This window comes from Spea bombifrons, chromosome 5, assembly GCF_027358695.1.
Source record: "Spea bombifrons isolate aSpeBom1 chromosome 5, aSpeBom1.2.pri, whole genome shotgun sequence".
Taxonomy (NCBI): Eukaryota; Metazoa; Chordata; class Amphibia; order Anura; family Pelobatidae; genus Spea; species Spea bombifrons.
This window is the reverse complement of record NC_071091.1, coordinates 31,529,706-31,554,221: the sequence shown is the minus strand read 5'-3', so window position 1 is coordinate 31,554,221 and position 24,516 is coordinate 31,529,706. Positions and strand designations below refer to the sequence as shown.

The following is a 24,516-nucleotide window of genomic DNA, read 5'->3' as shown; positions in this document are numbered from 1 at the left end:
ACAGGGGACAAAAAAATCAGCAATGGCATTTTAAGGCTAGTGACCGATAAAACCACATACATGAGGTGCTATCGGGCAACAGCCCTCTGGTTATTTGACTGGTCTGTCCATTAACCAGTCGAGGCATAAGTAAGGGAAGTATTTCCAGGTTCATCAGGCTTCTGCAGAACTAAACTTAATTAATTGCAGTATCCTGCAGTTAAGTGCATTCAAATTTCAGATGGTGGTTTGGGAACCATTACCACGCATTCCCTGCTGAGATCCACTATCAAAGCTATTTTCAAACGAATAAAAATAATGAATGTATGTCAAAGAATTTTGGTGTGGGAGTCATGGATTTATTTAAAAATACCTTGTATTCCTTAGCAGGATGGAGGTTATTTTAGCCTTGATGATGCCAATTTAAGACAAACTTGACTTGTGATGAGCAACACGTTCTCATCTGCTGTATTGTATGAAGCAAAAAATAAAACCGATTCATAATTTAAGAAACATTTAATACAATTGATTATGTTGGCAAAAAAATGATAATTCATTTTGGGATACAAAACACTGAATCTGAAAATCTAATCTAAATAATTCTGTTAAGAGTTTGGACATTGAACAGTACTAGAAATGATGTTTTTAATGCTGAATTATTTTATGTAAGTGTTCAAATTCAGCAGGGTAGGAGGTACACATACGTAAATAAGAAATTTCTACTTTTTTCCTGGGTTTTCATTTTCTAATGGGAAAGGGATTATTATTATTATTAGAGACCTGTTTTCTGACACGCAGGACCTAATACGTTTTTATTTTTCCTTTGATATCCTGGGTTTATTTGTCTTTTAGTAGAGTTAGTGAATGCAAAGAAAATAAATAATGTATTTGTTCTTCAAATCTGAACTGACCCCTTGGTGTTTCTATATAATGCTCTAAAATCAGTATGTGCTTTGGATGTAGCACAAAAACCTGTGTTTAGAAAAAAAAAAGCCTCAAGATAAAATAACACCTACACAGCAAGTTCTTAAACTACTGAGGTGACAGTCATAACACTTTTCAATTTATTGCGTTGCGCTACACAATCTCGTAATAGCATATCAGTAGCTGAAATGTTTATTACCACCGGAAGATGACCATGGCGGGATGTGCAATAAAATGACACACAAAAATAATGTAGTAAGAATAAAAAATGAACAGGTATGCTGAAATCCAGAAATGCAATAATTTATGTGATGTAAAGTGTAAAAAAAGAGGACTTTCTAATACCTGGAAGCAACCTTTGTCAAACCTCTTAATTGGGATTATATAGCTTCATTACATAATAGTAAGATCTCTAGCAAGGCTGGACTGGCGATCACAAGGTAGCCCCGGAACTCTTAAGCATTTGTAGGTCCACGTAGCCTGTGGCAGGGCATATCCAGCAACTGGGCGCACACTGAATTTGCCCAGTATGCCAGATGGCTAGTCCGGGCCTTACCTCTAAGCCCAGTACACAAGTCCTCACAGGAATATATTTTTTTGTTTCTAAGGGGCCTCTCAGGTTGTCCTTTTGAGTAGTGTTTTTGAAACCTAAAATCAAGGAAGGTTACTTTATTAAGTGAGTAACTAGATGTTTTTGAAAGGATCAGACAAAACTACAATAAATAATCTCTGTTCTTCAGTTCTTCTAAGAGAAAAAAAAACACTTAATGGAATTGAAAAAGTGATGATTAAAGCATAGCAACAGCTGCAAGTATAACATGCAATACTTATTGCATTCCTGCAACCATCATATGGTCATGTTGCCTTTGTTTCATTCTAGTTACTGGTGTTGTACTGAAAAAATGTTGCTGTTTTTTTATTTTTGGATACTGCAGCTTGAACACAGGCATCCTAATTGGTTACATTACTCATTTTCATGTGAAGATACAGAGAATCCCTGGCCTGCTTGAGGCCATCAAGGTGTGGCTAGAAGCAGATAACTTGGATACCTCTGAGATGGACCTGGAGTCTCCAGGGGAAAACATTGCTTTCCTGTGTCACTTTTGTCCCACCAGGCAGGGGAGCGGGGTTTGGCCATGTCCATTACCTGCCAAGTTGCTTTCCTCCCCCCTGCCCACTTAATATCATGTGGGGCTAGCCTCACCCCTCAAAAAGCCACTCACCGAGACAGGGGATAGCTCCAGGTAGCCTACCATGGGAAGTTCCCATGCTGACTTAACGTATCTTGCACATATTTAAAAATAGCAAGGTCACCTCCTGCTGGACCCAGGAATTTCACCAAATAGATTTGAGCATACCGTTTATGAACAGATTGGGCTGAAAAGACTGTGGGCCTTCCTTGATCTGCGTGAACTTAGCAGAAAGGTTGATGTTAAGGCATAGTAATATTATTGTGCCACCTTTAGATTATTAGCTTGGTTCTGTGGAGCCCTTTGCTCTTGTTTCTGTAAATCCAAACTGGTAAGTGATGCACTACTTGTAATATACTGTTTACCCATTGTACGAATAGGATTGTGCTATATAAATCGAAATTATTTCATCATACCTATACCTTCGTAACGGTTGCTGTGTCATTACTTCAAAATTTTGCTAGTCGATGTTTTTAATAAAAGAAAAAGAAAAAACAGCTTAAAGAAATCCAGAAATACATTTGAACCCAAGTCACTATGCTTACGGAGTGACAACCAAAAATAATCAACCATGCCAGTAAAAGATTCATAATAACCCACACTGTTTGTTACTACATCAGAAGGTGGTAAAAATAATAACAATGATAAAATCCATTAATGTTAATATGCAAAGGATAATACAAAGTCCTTACTGAATGGAGCTTGTATTCGGTACTTATCCAACATGATTAATTGGCTACCACAAGACCAATGAAGAAACTACTTTGAATACAGAGGGATGAAATGGGATTGAATGTCTGGCGCCGATAAGAGGCCATAGAGCTCTTCAAAGTGATTTTAAGCAATTCCTCAAATACAGTGGCAGGGACACGACCTTGACATTACAGAATTGACCTGTGAAGAAGCACTTTGCTCCACCATATGAAGACTTGACCCTTCCCATCAGAAGCTGTTCAGATCAAAAGGGGATTTAATTAAAAAGATCCAAGGTTTATCATCGTATATACCAAGAGGGCTTGTAATACAAGTAGCTGGTTCTGCCTTCTCAGTCTCAAGCAGTTAACACAAGAAATGTATTTGCTGTTGTTTTCTGGACAGCAAACTAAGCTTCCAGCACTTTATTCTAATTATGGCATTGTTCATACTGTACAAATACCACTGAATACTAATGACTGGCAGGTTGTAGGCGATTTCACTGGGGTACAGAGCGGAACAACCACACTTAGTACTTTAATGGGATGGAACGCTGTCATTATAAGGTGAGTTTACTCAGTAGGAACAAAAATAAGTTAAGGAAGAACCGCAGCCGCTATGTGTAAAAATAGCACAGAATGCGTACGTATCAGCTTGTAGCTCCCACAAATAAAAGAAACGTTTATGCGGAGAATTTAAAAAACAAAAACTTTGTAATAACCATTGCATATGTTGCCAGATTAGATGTGGTTTAAAATACTGCTCCTAAATTAACAAAGAATGAACCAGTAAATGAAGGCGTGTAAGAAACACTTTTCTAACCTATCAATACTCTTGGCAACCAAACAACCATTACTTTTTGTCTCCATACAGAGGATGCGTCATTAGCTGCGTTTCAATGACACTGCATCAGCCGCTGGAAGCTTCTACCTTGAATCTTTTATTCAGACAGCTAAACAGTGGCGGGAAATACAGTGAATTTTTACTGACTTGTCTCCTTTGAAGAATATGTCTAAAGAAAGAGATCCGCAAGGAGTGGGAGGCACAGGGGTGGATTCACTTAGTATTTTGTAACAAATATATGTATATACACACACATTATATAATATTATATATATATATATATATATATATATATATACACACACACACACAGTATCTCACAAAAGTGAGTACACCCCTCACATTTTTGTAAATATATTATTATATCTTTTCATGTGACAACACTGAAGAAAGAAGTAAAGTAGTGAGTGTACAGCCTGTATAACTTGTAAATTTGCTGTCCCCTCAAATATAACTTAACACACTTCCATTAATGTCTAAACCTTGGCAACAAAAGAGAGTACACCCCTAAGTGGAAACCATTAATTCTGACTGAATCGCAAACTTTATTTGCAGAAATGCAGACCCAAACATGCAAGGAACCTCCACCATGCTTCATTGTTGCCTGAAAACATCCTTGTACTGCACTCCATCACTTTGGCCAACAAAATGCCTTCTGCTAAAGCCAAATATTTAAAATTATGACTTATAGTCCACAGCCCAGTTCCTGTGTTTTCGTGTATAGTTAAGTCGACTGGCCTTATTTCTTCATCGGAGGTTTGGATTTTTGGGTGCAAGTCTTCCATGAAGACTATTTCTGACCAGAATTCTTTGACAGTAGATGGGTGAACCATGGTGCCACTATTTTCTGCCAATGCTGAGCTGATGGCACTGCTGGACATCTTCTGAATTGCAAGGGAAGTAAGCATGATGTGTATTTCATCTACTGCACTAAGTTTCCTTGGCCAACCACTCCATCTACGTTCCTCAACACCGCCTGCTTCCTTGTGCCTTGCAATTTCTACCTGAGAACCTTGCTGATGCAGTATAACTACATTGCGTCTTCTTGTGCTCAGTCTTCCCAAGGAGTATGACTTTTGACATTAAACCTCACCCTGTGAGCAAGTTCCTCACCCAGTTTTATTCCTCCTACACAGCTGTTTCTGTTTCAGTTAATGATTGTGTTTCAACCTACACATTAAATTAATGATTATAAGCACCTGGTTAGTATAACCTGTTTAATCATACATACAAAATCCCTGACTTTTGTGCAAGTGTGCCTAGAAGAATTGATGCTGTTTTGAAGCCAAAGCGTGGTCACGTCAAATATTTATTTGATTTAATTTTTTGGTTCTGTTCACTCATTTTGCATTTTGTTAAATGATAAAAATAAAATATTAATATGTCTTTTTTAAAGCACTCTTAAAGCCTCATCAAAAAGGAGAATGTAAATTACTTTGTGTGCATTATTAAAAAAAAAAATAATAATAATGCTCACCTTAGGGAGTAGCTGCAGCTCCCCTCCTCCTCAAAGTTGTGGGAAACCACTAGGTTGCCAATGGCAACACTCTTCAGACATGCAGGGGTCTCATTAGACCCCTCCAGCTTCATTCACCAAGCCAGCTGGAGCTAAATGGGAGTATATAACAAGGCAGGAGATGTGTACTGCTGAACCTTCAATGCATTTGCAACGTTGGCACCGTGATCATTTAAAGGGATCTCTCATAAAACATCTCAAAATGGAAAAATAATCCCCCATAACAGGTAGAGATAACTCTCTTTAAACATCAGGAGAGGCAAAAATTCTAAAACATGCATAGCATTATGATTCTGTGCAATGTCATTTCAGCATGTCTTCTGGCATATCTTAATTAGAAGCCCTTATACCGGTTTCTATAAATAGATACTAGAGCGTGGACAGAGATAAGGAACAGTAGTTTACCAATTCTTTTTGCAAAACTACAACGTGCTACAGCCTTATTTGAGGACCCCGGAGACTTCATTAAAAACTCCCATACTTACTCAGCAATTGAGCTCAAACATGTCAAGTAAGTGGAAATTATGAACCTTTAAATCACGAGCTAAAAGCACACCTTCCTAGTTTACATAGCGGCTTCCTGTCATTATCCTTGGAGGATGTAGGAATTAATATTCCATCCTGCACCAGATGCAATTTGCATAATACTTCCTCAAATTCCTGATTAACATGCAAATTTCAGCATAAGATGATTAAAGCAGTTTTCTCTGTACTTCTGCAACATTTAACTTGCATTTTTAAATATGTAGTTATTTCATATTTCTAGCAAGTCTTCGTTAAAACCCCTTTTCCCATCTGGAGTCTATAATAGATAGATAAACAAAAATTGCATAGCAATGCCAATGGAAATTGGATTTTAACTTTGTAAACGCTAACCACAACTCTACAGTGGTCTTAATTCTAGCAAATACATTTTTACTATATAGACTATAAAATAATAAATTCATATGTACATCATGTAAAAAGCAAATTGCATAAAATATTCCTACGCTAAATTAGTTTATTGGCACATACTAATTCCATTGTATGCTTGCTCAATTCAAAATGCCTCAGATGTTAGGGAGAAGTTTGCTTGATGAGCAGATGACGAAACGATATCTTGTTTTAAGCTATATAAGTATATTCTCAAAATGGCAACCAAATTAAAACATAATTAAAATAAAAAAACAAACATTTTGGATAACTGGCAAAGGGAAAACATACACAAAACACAAGCTAAACGGATTCTGTTTGCAAACAATCTCAATTATATGCTTAAATTCACAGTGCATTCTAAGGCATGCTTAATTAGGAAGCGCAGACAAAACACAGCAATCTGTGATATTTTCTAGAAATGCTTCCGTGGTCTTTGTGTTACACTTATACTCATTGAGCGCAGAACACCCAACATCATTCCACAAAATGGTAAATATTTTCTATATGTATAAAATGTTACAAAACATAAAATTCTGTTCCACTTATCCAACGCCCTCTCAGTTAGTAAAACTCCCTAGTCTAGAGACAGGGGTAAGATTAGGGCTAGTGGTGCCTGGGTGCACATTTTGGATAAGAGGAACTCTCGTTTTGGGGCCTGTCTAGGTCTCGGTTACCTGGGTGCCATGTACCCGAAGCACCCTGCTTAATGTGACTAGAGAACACATCTATAATTCAGCTCATTTGGAACCTCCCTTGTCTCCATCTGCAAATGAGGTCTTGAATGGACATCAGGCAGCAGAAGGTAAGGGTTGAAGCAGGGGAGTAGAAAGGGATAGCAAAGAGGATGAAACCGGCAAGTACCACGACTTAGAGCCGTAGGTCAAGGGGTGAGATATCATACATGCAATTATATCCTGCTACTGGCTTTGAAGCTCAGCTCTCATGTACTTCAGTGGGAGCACTGCGGTGCGTGTACAGGAAGCATTCTTTCTGATTTCAATAAAGACAGAAGTCTCATTTTCTAACACCAATATCTTAAAGATGCATGCAATGAAATTAATGTAGTAAAAATCAATGGCGTCTACACAAAAACAAATTTGAGGACCAAACTTTCCCTTTAAGCTTAATAAATATTTTATTGTCCCAAATTTAAACTCTCAAGTGTGAGCGTTCTTTCTATAACTTTACTGATCAATACATCCCGACTATAAACAACGTGTTATTTTTGCAAGAAATACATCTGTGTAAAAATATATCTAAATTGGGAACATAAAAAGAACACAAATAACAGTTTTGCAGTTCGCACAGTCCTTAAGCTTTACCAAGTTCATTTTAGTTTCACGCAACTAGTCACTAAATTCCAGAACCTCTGATTCATAAGGAGTTTTAAAGTAGTGGGACTACAGGTAGAGTGGACATTATAGTTTCAATTTCTATTATTGTCGTCGTACTTCAGTGCACTATAAAAATGATAACATTTGCAGCCTAAATATTATATTCTTCTAGAACAAGGATAAGTAATAGTTTCATGAAGATCACAGCTTTCTTAAGGCATTATTAAATTAATTCAACTATTGAATATCCGATTAACTGAAGCAGCCCAAGGCATTTAAGAGTAACTCTCAAAACTGTTGAGGCACTAAAGAAATTCAACAGGTAGCATATACATATGACTTATTACCAACAATAGTTAATGGACCAGAAACCTAATAAAAGAGAACACAATACCCAAAATACATTCGCATTATTCTCACCAGCTTCAACAATGATTTGATTAGTAGGGATTTAGCAGTCTTTAATGTATAAATTAATTCATTTAAAATCGTTTTTGTTTCTGTGATGTTTCTTGGAGCTTGTGGCTCATATGCACGGTTGAATAATTTACAAAACAAAGTATATATATATATACACACACATATATACATACATACATACATACATACACACACACACAGTGGATATAAAAAGTCTACAAACCCCTGTTAAAATGCCGGGTTCTTGTGATTTTAAAGAATGAGAAGATAAATCATGTCAGAACTTTTTCCACCTTTAATGTGACCTATAACGTGAACCTGGTTGCATAAGTGTGCACACCCTTAAACCATTACTTTGTTGAAGCACCTTTTGATTTTATTACAGCAATCTTTTTGGGTAGGAGACTATTAGCATGGCACATCTTGACATAGCAATATATGCCCACTCTTCTTTGCAAAAGCGCTCCAAATCTGTCAGATTGCGAGGACATCTCCTGTGCATAGGCCTCTTCAAATTACCCCACAGATGTTCAATTGGATTCAGGTCTGGGCCATTCCAAAATGTTAATCTTCTTCTGGTGAAGCCATTTGGATTTGTTCTTTGGGTCGTTGTGCTGAAAGGTAAACTTCCTCTTCAACTTCAACTTCCTAACGGACGCCTGAAGGTTTTGCGCCAAAATTGCCTGGTATTTGGAACGGTTCATAATTCCTTCAACCCTAAGGCCCTGGTTCCAGCTGAAGAAAAACAGCCCCAAAGCATGATGCTGCTACCACCATGCTTCACTCTGGGTATGGTGTTCTTTGGGTGAAGTGTAGTTTTTGCGCCAAACATACCTTTTGGAATTATGGCCAAAAAGTTCAACCTTGGTTTCATCAGACCATAACACATTTTCCCACGTGCTTTTGTGTAATGACTTCAATTTAACATGAGTTTGAATGTGATTGGTTAATTCTGAACACAGCCACAGCCCCAGTTCTAAGAGGGTGTGCCCACTTATGCAACCAGGTTATTATGAGTTTTTATAACCCCCCTCCCCCAAAGATTTCAGCTTGTTTTGCAATTGAATTGTTCATGTTATAGGTCACATTAAAGGTGGAAAAAGTTCTGACAGGATTTATCTTTGTCTCATTCTTTAACATCACACGAACCTAGCATTTTAACAGGGGTGTGTAGACTTTTTATATCCACTGTATATATTAGAATCTGTGCTATATAGATTTGATATAACAAAAAAAGTACTTGTACTGAAGTGGTACAGGTTAGTAAAGTGGTGGCTTTTTAATAAGAAAAGACCAAAGATCATATAATTTGAGGTTTTTACAGCAAGACTAGATGGACAGAATGGTTCTTATATGCTTTTAGATTAGGTTTCTAGGTTTTTAAATGAGAATGGTTAAAAAACTATATTTAACTTATATAAACATAGGACATCCCAAGTTACAAGACCAAAAAGGGAATATGGGCAGAAATAAAAGAGTCAAGCGGATAAGCATATAAATGTCAGAGAACAAATATTAATGTAAACTTACGCAGCTCTCCGACTTTGAGGATTTCACACAGCATCTTGGTAAGCTCAATACTACTTCGACCAAAAGGACACTCATGTTTATCTTCTCGACTGCTATTTTCCAGGACAATCTGGAATTAAAAACAGCTCATAAAGAACCATTTAGACACAATCACAACAATACTTCAAGTTCATTTACAGGGCAGTCATACCTATCCTTTAGATATCCAGGATAGGATCTGCCACCACTTATTTACTGTACACCTAAGGGACCGTTATTACTCAGATTTATTTTTCCAGGGATCAGTAAAGCAATGTTCACTTTTGGCTACATTGAAACTTGATGGAACTTAACATATCCATTGTTCAACCAAAGTGTGCACTGTAAATGTAGTATTCGGTACTGTCCCAACATGGACAAGGCCTGCTTGTATGTTAATATATTTAACTATGTCATTTTCTAATCACAATGCTAGAATTGCCCAATTGAATTTATGTCAGCTTTGTCATTGTTAGGTTATGTTGTACCAGACACTGTGGGTTCACTTTCAATTAACAGAATTGGAATGTAATCACACAGCCAGGCATATCCAGCTATGGTGGCTGCAAACTGCGGGACTGAAGCCACAGATCGGGTGAGTGTGTGGCGCTCTTAACCAGGCAGCAGCGGTGTGGCAAATGGCTGTCCCCGACTGGTACAATCCTGCAAGACTGGCTTAGAAGGCTCATCGTTGGCATGAGACCAGAGAAATCTTTATTCTTAACTTTGCTGTGGCTTTGTTACGTTGAAAAGTACATTGCCTTATTACTCCTGATTATCGATGGCTTCTTAATAGACTGTTTTAGATGGGGGAATCCTAGCCAAATAACTGACTGTTGTCGCTAAATTCACCAAAGCCCAAAATGACTAAATGATTTGGACATAAAATCATTAGAATGATCAACTATGGCAAACGTATTCCTTTTGAAGTTAGATTCTTCTATCCCTCCCTCTTCTCATTATTTACAAGCATTGTATTGCTTTTGAACATTCACATAATGGTGACATGTTATAACCTCTGGACCAATGGCATCCACAAGAAAAAAAAAATGTTCATTAATAAACTCAAAATGTTCTAAAGACCACCACACCACAAATGATGGTGCCCTGTGAGCACTTGCATTTTGCATTAAGCCCACAGGAACTCATAAGAAACTACCTGCCAACAAACCCATGGGTATTGGGCCTACAAATTGGAGGGAACTGCTTTAGATAACAGCAAATATGTAGGGATGCATAATAGTATTGCTAAATCAATGCCCCAGAGCACTCCTTGACTCAATATAAGACCTTGGTCCAGCTGGCAAAATACAGTCAAATAAGCGGATACAAAGTGGCTGACTTGTATAGGGAATGGGCTAGACTGCCTGGTGCCGAGAGGAGGGCAATTTTTCCGATATCTAGCAATTAGAGGTGAACACCAAGGTATGAATGTACATATTATATGAATGCCTCATATTAGAAAACATGTGCAAAGATATTCATATTCAGTATAAAATACAATAGAACATCCATTCGGAAACTAGATTTCATTTGTATATTCACTAGCTAACATACCACTTTTGATATTAAAGCACTCTTATCCCTTTTAGGATATATATTGGATTGCTTAACTCCACATATTTATTGCTAACGGTTTTTTAAATGTATTTATGGCACTATCCTTTTTTTATTGCTTGTAGACAACATGAAGAAGAAGAGATAAGATAAAAAATATGTATAAATGTAATATATGAATTTTGCAGGGAACTGCAATATGTTGTTTTGAAAATGTTAAGTGAATCTGGCTGTATATATTGCTTGTAGAGAATATATATATATATATATATATATATATATATATATATATATATATACACATATATATATATATATACACATATATATATATATATATTCACGCTTTTTATCGCAGTAAAAATACACATCCTCTGGTGCAGTTTACAGGCTTGCTATTATTAGATTCAAAGAGATCTTTTGTATGTGGCATTCTTCAGTCATCTTCAGTCGGCTGAATGCAGCCTGCTTTTTATGGATTCTATTCAGCTATAAAAGCACCCTCTAGGATTTCTGTTCCTAAAGCTTCACTTAGACGGAAAGGGATCTGCGGGAGTTCAACGGCAGCTAGAGGGGAAAAATTATGAAACATTTCTGTATATTCAATGAGCAGGTCCCATTAAGTAATTAAAGAACAATACTGCTTATTTCAGTCATCCTGATGGCATGCTTAAAATAGACCTTTATGGGAAACCGAGTATGTTAAAGGTGCCGTTCCACCTACACTTCTGAATTTAAGAAATGCAATTCCTAAAGCTGTTGAATGCAGTAAACCTTCCAGAAATAATTCTTTGATCGCAAAAATATTGCCTAATTTATAATTTGTTGCCATGGTGCACAAAAATAGACATGGATACGCTGTTGCCTTAGAAAATGAGAACGCTTTTTAAACATGTTTATGTTGTTTTTTGTGTAATAAACCTGCAAAGGAAAGAATAAATGACATCTCTGCAAAAGTGTATTTGTTTAACATACTACAGAGTACAATTAATGTTTTGTCAAAGTGGAACAGCACCTTTAATAAATGCCGACAGCTTCTTGGCATGGATATCGCATCCAGTCAGCATTTGTAGATCACACTATCCCTGAACATAAAATGCAGTTTTCCCTGAGGTCATCTTTCCAATGGTGAGATCAGAACGATCTGTCGAGGAGCTTATAATGCTGGATCAAATACATGAAGCTCCGCAACCAAATCCTGATCATGGTGACCGTTAAATAAAATTCCAGCACTCCTGATTATGAATTATTTTTATGCGTTCCGACAGATGAACATTAAGTCAAGATTAGGCACCCTTTGTTTTACAACTTTTCACACTATAGAGTTAGAATAAATGTCACATGCCGTATTTGCTCGATTATAAGACAGTTTTTTCAGAGCAAATGCTTATATTCAAGGTCATCTTATAATACGACCTCAAATAGAGGTCTGACTGTGAGACTAAGATCCTCCTCTCTGGCAGCCGGTGGACATCTGTGCGATGCCCGCAGACAACCTCTGCTGCCGCTGGCACTTCTGCCGGGGCTTCTATGATGGAGCGCCGGCGTGAAATGACTTTCCGGTGCTCCACCACAGAAGCACAGGCGGAAGTACCGGCCAGCAACAGTTGAGGTTGTCTACGCGCAGACATTTACTGGCTGCCAGAGAGGGGGATCCCCCGCAACGCTGCAGGAGACCTGGATCCTCCTCTCCGGCAGTCGGTGGACGTACGATGCGCGCAAACAACCTCCGATGCTACCCGACACTTCCTCTGGGGCTGCTATGAGCACTGGCGTGACGTGACCTTCTCTCTTCTGCAGAAGTGGCTTCGTGTAAGGCAGGGCTAGCCATGTGAAAGGTGTTGGGCAAGCTAAATGCTGATCCCTCAAACAGAGTAAAACAGGTTAATTCACTATTCTGAAGTCTTCCACAATGGTCTCCTCCCCTAATTTGAATTGAACAATCTGTAACTCCAAAAATGATTTCTAAAAAATATAATCATAGATTTTTTGTACTGCAAACTATATATATACTGTATGTATATTACAAGTTTTGAACAAGGTAAAGATCCACCCAATGGCATATTTATCTTCAGCGATGCTCTAGGTCTAACCCAGGAAAGCACCACAAGTCTTTCCCACGGAGGACTGTGCTGATTTGGCACAGCCCTCCATAGTATTAATGGGTCAATTGGGGAGCTCAGTGACCTCCATTTTAATTGACAGGTTGAGCTGTGGCGCTACAAGGAGTCCAATCTCCCTATTGATTGGCTCCCTGTTATGCAGCAAGGGGCCTGCTGCTCCAGACCAATGCCAGTATTTGTCACTGGATGCACCACTAAAGAGACTTTTAGATGTTAAAGTAAAATTGTATAAAAACTTATAAACTCTAAGCATCCTTACCCTGATATAGGCATCCTGGTGATGCTTGGCAAAGTACAGCATGTTGTCAAGGGCCAGCATTCCTGGAGGAGTCTGGGTAAAATCCAGGGCAGGATTTACATTATTCTGCAAGAAGCAAAGACAAAAGGGCAATTAATAGAAGCAGTCAACAATAGGCTTTACAAGTCCCATTATACAATATACGTTTCTAATAACAAAAAAGGTAAACACATGAGGACAGTACAAATTAAAAAGAAATGTTAAACTCACTAAATGTCATTCATCATAAATGTAATTTATCATAAATGTCACATTTCATAATCTAATACCGTTGATACCTATGCAGTTTCCCGTTTTGTGACCAATTAAAATTAATCTTCCATATAAAAGTGACATGGCCCAATTTAAAGAATTTCCTTCATACATTTCCCTTATATGTCTGTCAGCTTATGTCTCCATATTGCTTTTGGGAACAATCCATTTTAAGTGTACATGGCTAGCAAAGATTATATGTGTGATTATTACGCACATAAGCAGTTCATTTAATAAAACATGGCAAAGGATTCCATGGCTTCTATTAACCAGGAGGCTTATGGATGTAAGCTGAGGCTACTTCTCCTACTATTCACCATCTTTTATTGTCTGTGCTCATTGATTAAAAGCCTTTAACAATCAATGGGTAATAAAAATGATATGAGTTACCAAGAATACAGCTGTGAACAAGGCGGAGGATGCCTAACTGCTTCGCTAACCCCCACAACCTCTGCACATAATGGGGAATCTGGAATACCCATGTATCCATAATAAATATATCTGTAGTCTATGGGTCAGGCATTACACATTACTGCAGTAAAGCTAAACAATGATGCTGTAACGACTAAATGTATTTTTTTTGCAAAAAAGCAAGAGGAGGTAATTACTGCCAATTTAATATTTAAGCCAGTTGAAATTCCTGTGTCTAGTTTAAAATATTATATAAACATTTACCCATTTAGGTGTTTTGTAACTAAATATAATTAAGATGGTCATATTCCCATACAGACATTCAGAACAACATGCGTTCCCTTCTTGCTGACTGCCCATCCACAAACTTTAACAATATTAAAGATCCTCCACATAAATGTGCATCTCCCTAACAATACTATACTACAATTGATAGATTTCATCCTGAAGCACAACAATTTTATCTAAATGAACTTACTGCAAATACCAGGACCAGCTATAGGGACACACGTGGCCCTACCATATCTTAACATTTCCATAGCCAATCTGGAAGTTTCTCATTTCACATATCATACCACTGGACACCATGATTACCATTATTATTACCATATTGGCTCGAATATAGGCCGCACTTTTTTCGCGGCCTATATTCGGGGGCTAGCGCCCGACGCCCAGGACATGCAGTCCCGGGCGCCGGGCAGGTAGCGGGGTTAAGATACAGATCCCCCGCAGCGGTGCAGGGGACCTGCATCCTACTCCCCAATACGCTCAGACAGCCTCCCCTGCCAGCACTTCCCACGTGGGGGGGGTTCGGTGCCGGCACGGGAGGTTGTCTAAGCGGGCGGGGGACATCTACGCAATACGCGTATACAACTTCCGGTGCCGGCACATCCAGTGCCGGCACCGGAAGTTGTATTGCGTAGATGTCCCCCGCCGGCCCCGCAAGACACCCGGGAGTCTGCTCCGGTAAGTCGGGGGAGGGGCAGAGGAGGACAGTGGTAGCATATCTCGGGGAGGGAGGACAGTGGTAGTATATCTCGAGGAGGGAGGACAGTGGTAGCATATCTCGGGGAGGGAGGACAGTGGTAGCAAATCTCGGGGAGGGAGGACAGTGGTAGCAAATCTCGGGGAGGGAGGACAGTGGCAGCATATCTCGGGGGGGGGAGGACGAGTGGCAGCATGTTTTTTTGGTGCTTTTTTAAAGAAAAAAACCTTTTCTTTAAAAAAGCACCAAACTTTTAGGGTGCGGCCTATATCCGAGCCAATACGGTATTACTTTTTGTTTTATATAACACCATCATATTACATAGCGTGGTATAATGGGTAGACATGGGCATTATCAATAACGATGTATAACTGAGTGGCTTTGCTAGACAGTAAGACAAGTGTGGGACCAGCCACATGAAAATTGTGGATTGCCTGTGAAAGCTGGACAAGGCTATCTGGGAAATTGGGTAGGGTATGGCGTGGCCAAACACTGCCCCCCTGTATTGTTCTTGTCCATATTGAATACATAATTCACAGTGTGGGTTGGAAAAAGTATGTGAACTTCTGGGCTAATCACTTCAACAAAAGCTAATTGGAGTCAGGAGTTTGGTTTCTGAGCTACCTTGACTTGACTAAAACACTCAAGCATTTTGAGTTTGCTATTCTCAAGAATCATCTGCTGATCCATACCACACAAAAAAGACCTCTAGTCCAGAATTGTTGATTTGTATAAAGCTGGAAAGGGTTTCAAAGTAATCTCAAAAATGTTACATATTCATCCCACTATAGTAAGACAAATGGTTTGTAAATGGACACAATTTAGTACTGTGGCTATTCTCCCTAGAAGTGGGTGCCCAACCAAGATGACTACAAGGGCACAATGTAGAATGCTCAATGAGATTAAAAAAAAAGAACCGTCGTGCAACAGCAAAAGATTTGAAGGAACCATTAGAAACTGGTTAACATCTCTGTTCATTAGTCTATCATATGCAAAACATTGAAGATGCATGGAGTCCATCATCGAGGGGACACTGAAGCACAGTAGAAGTTGGCTAAAGAAGCAGGACAATTACTTAGATGTAGATCAGATACATTTTATGAACAATGAATGAAAAAATAATCCAAATAATTGGCAAGGGTTCATTTACTTTTTCTTGCTACTGTATAACCCTTGATCTTTTAATCTCTTGAGACCAGTAGAATGTTTTAACCATGAGCTTAATCTCATTTTCCAGCTCTGATCATGATAATATATGTAAACAATTAAAATAAAATTAGGTTTATGTGTATATGTACAGTGTCTTGGCCATACATCATTACAGAGATTACTTTGGATTGCCATCACAACAGTTGTTTTTTTTTTTTTTTTTAAGCCCTTTAAACTAACCAAAGTAGTATCATGGTGGTTCAGTATTACTAATGATGGGTCAGCTTCAGTTCATTCTACTAAAGTTGATAAATGATTCTTTCCAGCATACTGACAGAGGAGAGAGGAATATGCAAATGTATGTCTAGAGCATTTACGGTTGGGCTTTTAATGGATATTATTCGTGGATTGTTAGGTTTTAGCGCAAGCATAGTTTATACATGTATCCAAAGATCATACACATTTGCATTATGTATGAGGGCATTAAAAACTAAATAAGATGACACAAATTAATTTTGATGATGTGATTAATATCAATTAATGCTTTATAAGATTTCAGTTGTAAACAAAATACTATTTCTAATCCTATGCGTATTAAAAGTATCATGAATATATAATCTCTACCTATATTTAAAGCTAACAGAAAATCTTTTTTTCTGGGTATATTTCACTTTTACATTTATTAAATCTTTCATAAAACAAATGGAAAACAAATGTAAATTTATAGTAAGCCAAAATATATTATCGATCACTTATCTGGTGTGCACTAGATAAAGCTGAAAGGACAGAGGCAATGCTGATTTCCTCGGATGTCACACCAGGAGGACAATCTTGTTGCTCTTAGGGTATGGTGACCAGGAGACTTCTAAAACCAGGGTTTGGAAAATGCATCACATATGGCAGAGGGGATTTTTAATACAATCCTGTAGTATATTATTTCAATAAGCTTCATGTGACAGAAGAGGTAGAACACTTTATACCAAAAGTATATGCTTGGTGACAAACTACAGTTGAAGGCCATCTCTTCCTTACTCTCCAACCCAGAGAGACATTTATGCATATTCATTGTTAATGGGAGTAGTCCCAGAAGATTGGAAATTAGTAAATGGTGTGCCCATTCACAATAGAGGTAGTAGGGAAGAGCTGGGCACTATAGGCCTGTGAGTCTTACATCAGTAGTGGGTTAATTAATGGAAACTATTTTAAAGGATAGAATTGTTGATCACCACATGGATTTGAAGATCAGAAACAACAGGGGTTTACTTAAGAAAGATCATGCCAAACTAATCTTATTGATTGTTTTGATTGGGTGACTAAAGTTGATCAAGTTGGTGCAGTAGACATTGGGTATCTGGATTTCAGGAAGGCTTGTGACTCTGTCCCACATAGAAGATTTATCAATAAACTGTAATCTGTGAGTTTAGATCCCAATGTTGTTGAATGGATTAGGGAGTGGCTGAGTGACAGACAACAGAGGGTTGTAGTCAATGGAGTATATTCAGAGCAAGGTCTTGTTACCAGTGGGGTACCTCAGGGATTTGTTCTTGGACCCATTCTGTTTAATATTTGTATTAGTGATATAGCAGAAGATCTTGATGGTAAGGCATGTCTTTTTGCTGACACAAAGAATTGCAATAGGGTTGATGTTCCTGGAGGGATAAGCCAAATGACAAATGATTTAGGTAAATTAGAAAAATGATCAGAGCTGTGGCAACTGATGTTTAATGTGGATAAGTGCAAGATAACGAACGTAGGGCATAAAGGCAGAGTACAGAAAATGTTATTTAGTCCTAACCTCAACATTTGAGGAAAGGGATTTAGGGGTAATTCTTCCAGAGGATTTAAAGGTAGGTAGACATTGTAACAGAGAAGCTGGAAATGCTGGAAAATCACTTTGTGGCACCAGTTTGGGGAAGGCCTTTCCCTGTTTAAGCAGGACTATGCCCCAGTGCAAAGAGCATGGTTCATAAAGACATGGTTGGATGAGTTTGGTGTGGAGGAACTCGACTGGCCCGCACAGATCCCTGACCTCAACCCCATCAAACACCTTTGGGGTGAACTGGAATGGAGATTGCGAGCCAGGGCTTCTTGATGAATGAGCAAAAATTCCCACATAAACACTCTAAATCTTGTGGAAAGCCTTCCCAGAAAAGTGGAGTCTGTCATACGCACAGAGGGAGAGCAAGCTCCATATTAATGTCTATGCTTTTGGAATTGGAAGTTCAACAAGCTCATATAGGTGTGATGGTCAGGTGTCCACTGAGTGTTATATAGTGTATGATCGATCACCCCCAGCTACTGTTGTTGCTAATGGAGTACTCTGAAAAACCCTATTCTAACAAATTTCAAAGCTTGGGGCAGACCTTCTTCAGCAGGTACTTCAACAATAAGTGGAATCATCTGTTGTGCCTTCAGAATAAGTGTATATATTATTTCCTGTAAGCTCTTGAACAACGCAAAGCTGGGTCAGCCTCAGTTCAAACTAGTAAAGTTGATAAATTATTGATCTTTTAATACAGAGTAGCTTGCTCTCTCTGGCGTGTTGGCGACTGTGCAGTTATTGATTGGGATAGCTGATTTAAAATAACAAGGCAGTATATTTAAATCATAGAGATAGTGCTAAAGGGGAAGCCAAAAGGTTAAAAATATATATATTGAAAGGCTTCTTCAGCCCCACTAAAATACTTTAACAGTTTGAGTGCCAATTAGAACAAGCAATTCTAACATGTTTTACGTCAAATCCTCTTTTCCAAGCTCAGGGAAGGCAATCTGTCTAGCAGGCTTTTTGTTCGTTTAGGGAGAGGGTGGTAAATAAGCGAAACAGCTTTCCAGTAGAAGTGGTTTATACAGTACCTTTATGAATGAGCAATCCTGTCTGTTTTACAATGAGAATGCCAGCTGGGTTGTGTGTTAAAGCTATTTTGTTCCATGAATCCCAGTCTTAATGTCGCTTAGTGCTCAGGTTCAGCTTTGCACGTCTCACCAGCTATTTTTCTAGGGAAAGCAGGAGGCCAAACCCCTGCAAACAGTGTGTATTGTGATTTATCACAATAAAACTTAAGTGCAGTAATATAGAGTGTCGTACATATAATGGAAAGCCCCTTAATGTTCTGTGCGTACAGATACATAGCATGTTAATCTTGCCGACTGTCACTGATTCAAAGTGGCTGGCATATACCTCTTTGTGCACTGCTTTTAAAAATTGGAAAAAGGTGAAAAGAACATAATTTAGCATAATTTCCCTGTGTTGATAAGTACTGAGTATACAAACAAGCAGTTTTTCAGTGAAGTTACATCATCCACATTTTAAAAAAAAAAAAAAATGGCTCGACTTAGGTCTTTTATCATGAGGACAAAAATAATGGTTTCGATTACATCTGTCCAAACAAAAGCTAGTAGACATGTAATCAGCATGGGCCCGTGACTACTTCAATTGAGGATTTATCATCCATCTGGATTAATCATCTGGCCTGGAAGACACAAACAGCAGCTGTCAAAATCCAGCAATAGTAAATCAGATCCGACTGTCATTCTTTCCTTGACTTAGCAACTCGAGGTCCCCAGAGTCCCCGAACAGCAGCTTTCTCCATTTTAATACGGCAAGCTCTGGTTTCCTACGCTCTACGATTTAATAATGATGAAATATGCCTACAGAACATTACGCTGGCACCCGTTTCTTTTTTGCTGATGGAAACAAAAATCTGATACAGGGCATTATAATTTATAATGTATAATGTAATCCCATGAATAATGGGATCCCTCCCCCCATAACAAAAACTGTTCAGATGTTCACCCATCAATGAGGGTGTAAATCAGTATTACTAATGGAGTCCTTGGACACAGTTATAGCTACATTTGCCATATAGATACATTTGCCATAGACTTTTAAAAATATGTATGATCCAGCATAAATTTAAATGAAACCCTGCAATATACAGTTTCCATAAGGGTCTCCAGATGAAGGGGCATCTTATGTGAATCTCTATACATTATGTAGCAGTTATAGAGGTTTTATTACCTACTAGCTGCTTTTAAGCTAACACATTTATCTGATCTTGATTAATGTTCTAAGGACTCACACAATGTACTGTTTATCCATCATAGCCAAAGTCACTTTGATCAAATATTATAAAACTATTCATTTCAAGAAAAGAAAAAAGATACAATTACACCAGGATCATTATATGATCTTCCTGGGAAACCATAAATATAGAAACGTATTTCTAAATGTTTCCAAGACATCCAAGAGGCATAACTTTGTTTCAAATAGTGTTATACATCTGGAACATCTTCTTTCTTCATTCTCTCTCTTATAACATATCACCAAAACAATTATAATTACAAATATAAAAGAAAAAGAAGCATTACCAATGTCAAAAAATAAAAATCAAACCAGCTACAAATCTTTCACAACCCAATGACATATCATGGAAGAGTATAAGCTTGCGATTAGGGACCTCTTTACCTAATCTATTGGTTTTGTCTTGGTTTGTCTTTCAATATTATAGGAGGCGCCAGGTAAAATGGTTGGCACTATATGAATAAAAGATAATAAGTATAATAATAAAAAGGCCTGACCTCTTCAATTACAACAAGAGGTCACCTCTTAATGCCTATCCCACGTGTGTTTGTCTCCCCTACCGTCCTTTTGTGTAGACGCGATGATGTGAACGCTCACCCAGGTAGGTCATGTTGCTATACATCGCTGATATCTAGACTAAAAACTTTTATATAGAGAATTGGTACTGACAAAGAAAATGCAACAACAAAACTAAAAAGCATCTTTATCCGTCTAAACTGTCTGCAAACTGGAAATCAAGGGTGTCGCTGCTCGTTTTAACAGGTCACAGAGCCCTAGGGTGACTCTGCAAACTGCAAACAATCCATCCAGCTACTCCAAATCACTCAGAGTATAATTAAATGACATTTAATCAGCTTTGTTGTAAACACAAAGCACATTGGACAAGCTAGGGATTTCATGTAAGCTTAGCTTATATGAGATCATTATTTAATAGCCATTATTTGGCAATATAACGACATTAAATTATTTCGGTTGGCTTGGATTAATTACTTGATTTGGAAATAAAATTCTAAGTTCGCATTTATGGAGAACATTAAAAGGCTTTGCTTGTTCACCAAGAAGCCTTAAGCAGACGTCTCAGACCAAGGACCCGCTACACTCACACCGTAGGGGATTCCTACAGTACACCTCAGACTACGTGTAGTGAATTGTAAATAATACAATTTGTGAAAGTAATAGACTTGTGTTAAAGAGAACACCGTTTTTAATCCCAACATTGCCACCGGTTCTAAAATAATTACCTCTGCAAACCACGTGTCATGTTAAAATAGTTCCCTGGAGGGGAAAATGCATTATTTATCATATAATGCGTCTGCCCAATAGCAAAATCAATACGTACAATGACTAGTTCAAGATCATGAGCATAAATAAACCTTAATTTACCAAAACATCGGTTACATGCATAAGATCAACGTGGGAGAAACATTTTAACAGGTACCATTCAGTATTTCTATCGCATCTGCCATTTCTCATCTTTCCTCCAAACTATACATCCCGTAGTATTTCTTGGATCATTTTTATCCTGCAAACCACTCACGGCTTTAGTAGCCCTTATCTGAATTCCCTCTAATGTTTAAATATCCTACTGGAAATGGGGTCTTCAGAACCGTAACCAACACTCTAGGCGAGCTCTGACCGGAGATCTGTAAAGTGGCAGAACCACCTCCCTCTTCCACCTACCAATGCCTTTAGCATTACATTAACATTATTTACATTATATATTACTGTCACAGAGACAGCCATTGTCAATGATAGACACACATCCAGTTGCCATTAGGAAATGCAGCATGATGAATGGAAATGTAAACATATGCAGATCCATTTTCATTATTAATGTTTTACTAGAAATAGCCATAGGTGTTCCAATACTGACATTTTTTGCTATGTTTGGTTTGAATTACGTGTGTGTAATACACATTATATAATGTTAAGGCAGCAGACTGTGTACTAGTGTAGCTTGTTGTAAAACTGTGATGATGATACACACACACACTAATTATATATATATATTACACACACATATATATACATATATATATATATATATACACATATATATAGCATAGTGCTAGTTCTAAGCAGAAACGTTTTGGTTTATTAAATGTTCTCTGCTCTTAAAGGCTTTTAGACAGATCTTCAAAGTGGCTACAAGATATAAAACTTTCATTTAATTGAGAAATGCTGGCTGGTGTAATGTATGATAGTCCTGATTTTGATGGATAATTTTATCACAAGGCTCAGACTCGTATTAAATCACTACGCTTATTTGGCATGGTGCTACTATATTTTACTGGCTGGATCAAGCTTTGTATCTTTAGATTTAAACATTTGAAATGGGCATTTCCTGTTAAGGTACTGCCTCCTAGTGGCAGATATCAAAATGACATACACAGAAGTTTCATGGAGACAGATTCTGCATATACATTTATATTCTATACATACAACTGCTTCTTTTTTTTTTTTTAACAGCTCTAGATAAGGACCTGAAAAAAAATGCATTCAAGTGTTTAGTCCTGGTTTGTACAACCAGCAGGGTTTAAAGAGACTGGTGCCAACTTTTCTATCCATCTGGCAAGTTCAGCGGGATACAGGATACGTGCAGCTGTCCTATGATATCGCACGCCGCCATATTCCTAGAACTGGTTTTGACTGTGACACCTCTAATTGAGCTAAGCCTTGGGGAGCCACAGTTGGCCCTGAAAAAGTGTTCATGTCTCTATCGCGATTGGAATAAGCTAGAAACAGCATAAGCCCCTTTCCACAGTCAGAAAAACTGGAAATTGAGGTTATAAATATTTTTAATGCAATAAGTATGACTGCCAGGCAGGCTTATTTAGTTTTATGCCAGTGCTTCATTTCTAAAATGCAACACTGTTAGTGTTACCAGCTAATCATGGTTAGTCTTCTCTTTTATAATTTACTGGACAAATTAACCATACCTATCCTGTGCTCAGTAGGTGACGAAAAGAGTCCGTTAGGGGCATCAGTGCCCGTTACAAAGTTTATGGAAGTCAACTAAAAGCATGCTTTCTGCAATAACGCTAATCATTACAAAACAATAGAAGGGAGAATAGAAAAGTGAGACTCTATATACTGTATATATGGGACTGATTTTTTGTTGGACTGGAAACACAGGTTTCCTTGCTGCTGTATAACTATTTAAGAACACCTGTATCCAGCCGTGAAGAGTGTACTGGGAGTTGGTTCCTGGGAAGCTATCCTTTATCTGCAAATACCCTCTGTGCCAGGATTTCATATTGGGTAACCCCCACCATAAGCCATTTCAAGAGCACTGGCTTCTCTTGTATGTGTTAATTTTGTGCAATAAATCTGTTATATTTTTCATTACACTCTTGCACTGTGTGTCTATCCTCCTGCTTTTTTCTGTACATGGTATATCCATCTATGGGACCATGGTCCTTTATATTTTTTTTCCTGGTTTGCTATTTCTGCTAACTTTGCCTATTGGGTTCCTTTCAGAGCTATGGTACATAAACCCTTAATCAAAGACAAGATAATTAAGTATTCTGGCGCCATAAAGATCGGTTTAAGGAAACCCCACATAGCCAAGCTGTGCACAAAATCACCATGCTTAAGAGTCTTAAAACATATCATGTGCCACAATATTGGAATTAGTTGTAGGGTAATCAACATGAACATATAAAGGTGCTTAACTACATACGATTTTGAACTTAATTTTGTAAACTAAATGCAGCGTGAGAAACACATTACATTTATTTATAAGGCCCCAACAGATCCCTTGGTGCTGTTACAATAGTGAAGATACCATTTAAGTATAAAATTCACAACAGGATTAACATACTTTAAGATATATTGGTATAGACTTAGAGTCTATTAGGACACACTTTCTAGTAATGCTGAATTAGCAAAACCATCCAGAAATAATTCTTTAATCAAGCCAAATTGTGGATTCATTCATATTATTTACATGGAACACTCAATTGTCACGTGACACAAAAGTAGTCACTGAAAGGCTGTTGCCATAAAAACTAAAAAAGCTTCTTAAAAGTTTCTGCTTTGTCTTTACGTCACGTAACCTTCATAGAAAATAAATATATAAAATGACAGATCTGCTAAGGTTTATATTCTTGTGGAACAACAGCTTTTAGTCACACCATAAAACTATTAAACTACTCACAGTGAATCCAAGCTTTTTGTAATCCCTGGTGTACATGGATTTTCGTTTCTCGATACTGCCTCCAATATTGTTTTGTTCCGGCTCCACATCAAAAGCGATTCTGCGTAACTCAAATATGATATCTCTTTGTGCCTGGAAT

At 37.9% G+C, this 24,516-nt stretch overlaps 1 protein-coding gene across 1 annotated transcript in view; it reads right to left on the bottom strand.

The window, feature by feature from the left end:
* ELMO1 (engulfment and cell motility 1) overlaps window positions 1-24,516 on the bottom strand; it is a 160,767-nt gene that overhangs the window by 81,232 nt on the left and 55,019 nt on the right. Inside the window, exons 13-15 of the mRNA XM_053468334.1 lie at window positions 24,378-24,509; window positions 13,302-13,406; window positions 9,345-9,453 (exon numbers count right to left, since the gene is read on the bottom strand). Coding sequence (XP_053324309.1) covers window positions 9,345-9,453; window positions 13,302-13,406; window positions 24,378-24,509 — 346 coding nt within the window. The remainder of the gene's footprint in view (window positions 1-9,344; window positions 9,454-13,301; window positions 13,407-24,377; window positions 24,510-24,516) is intronic.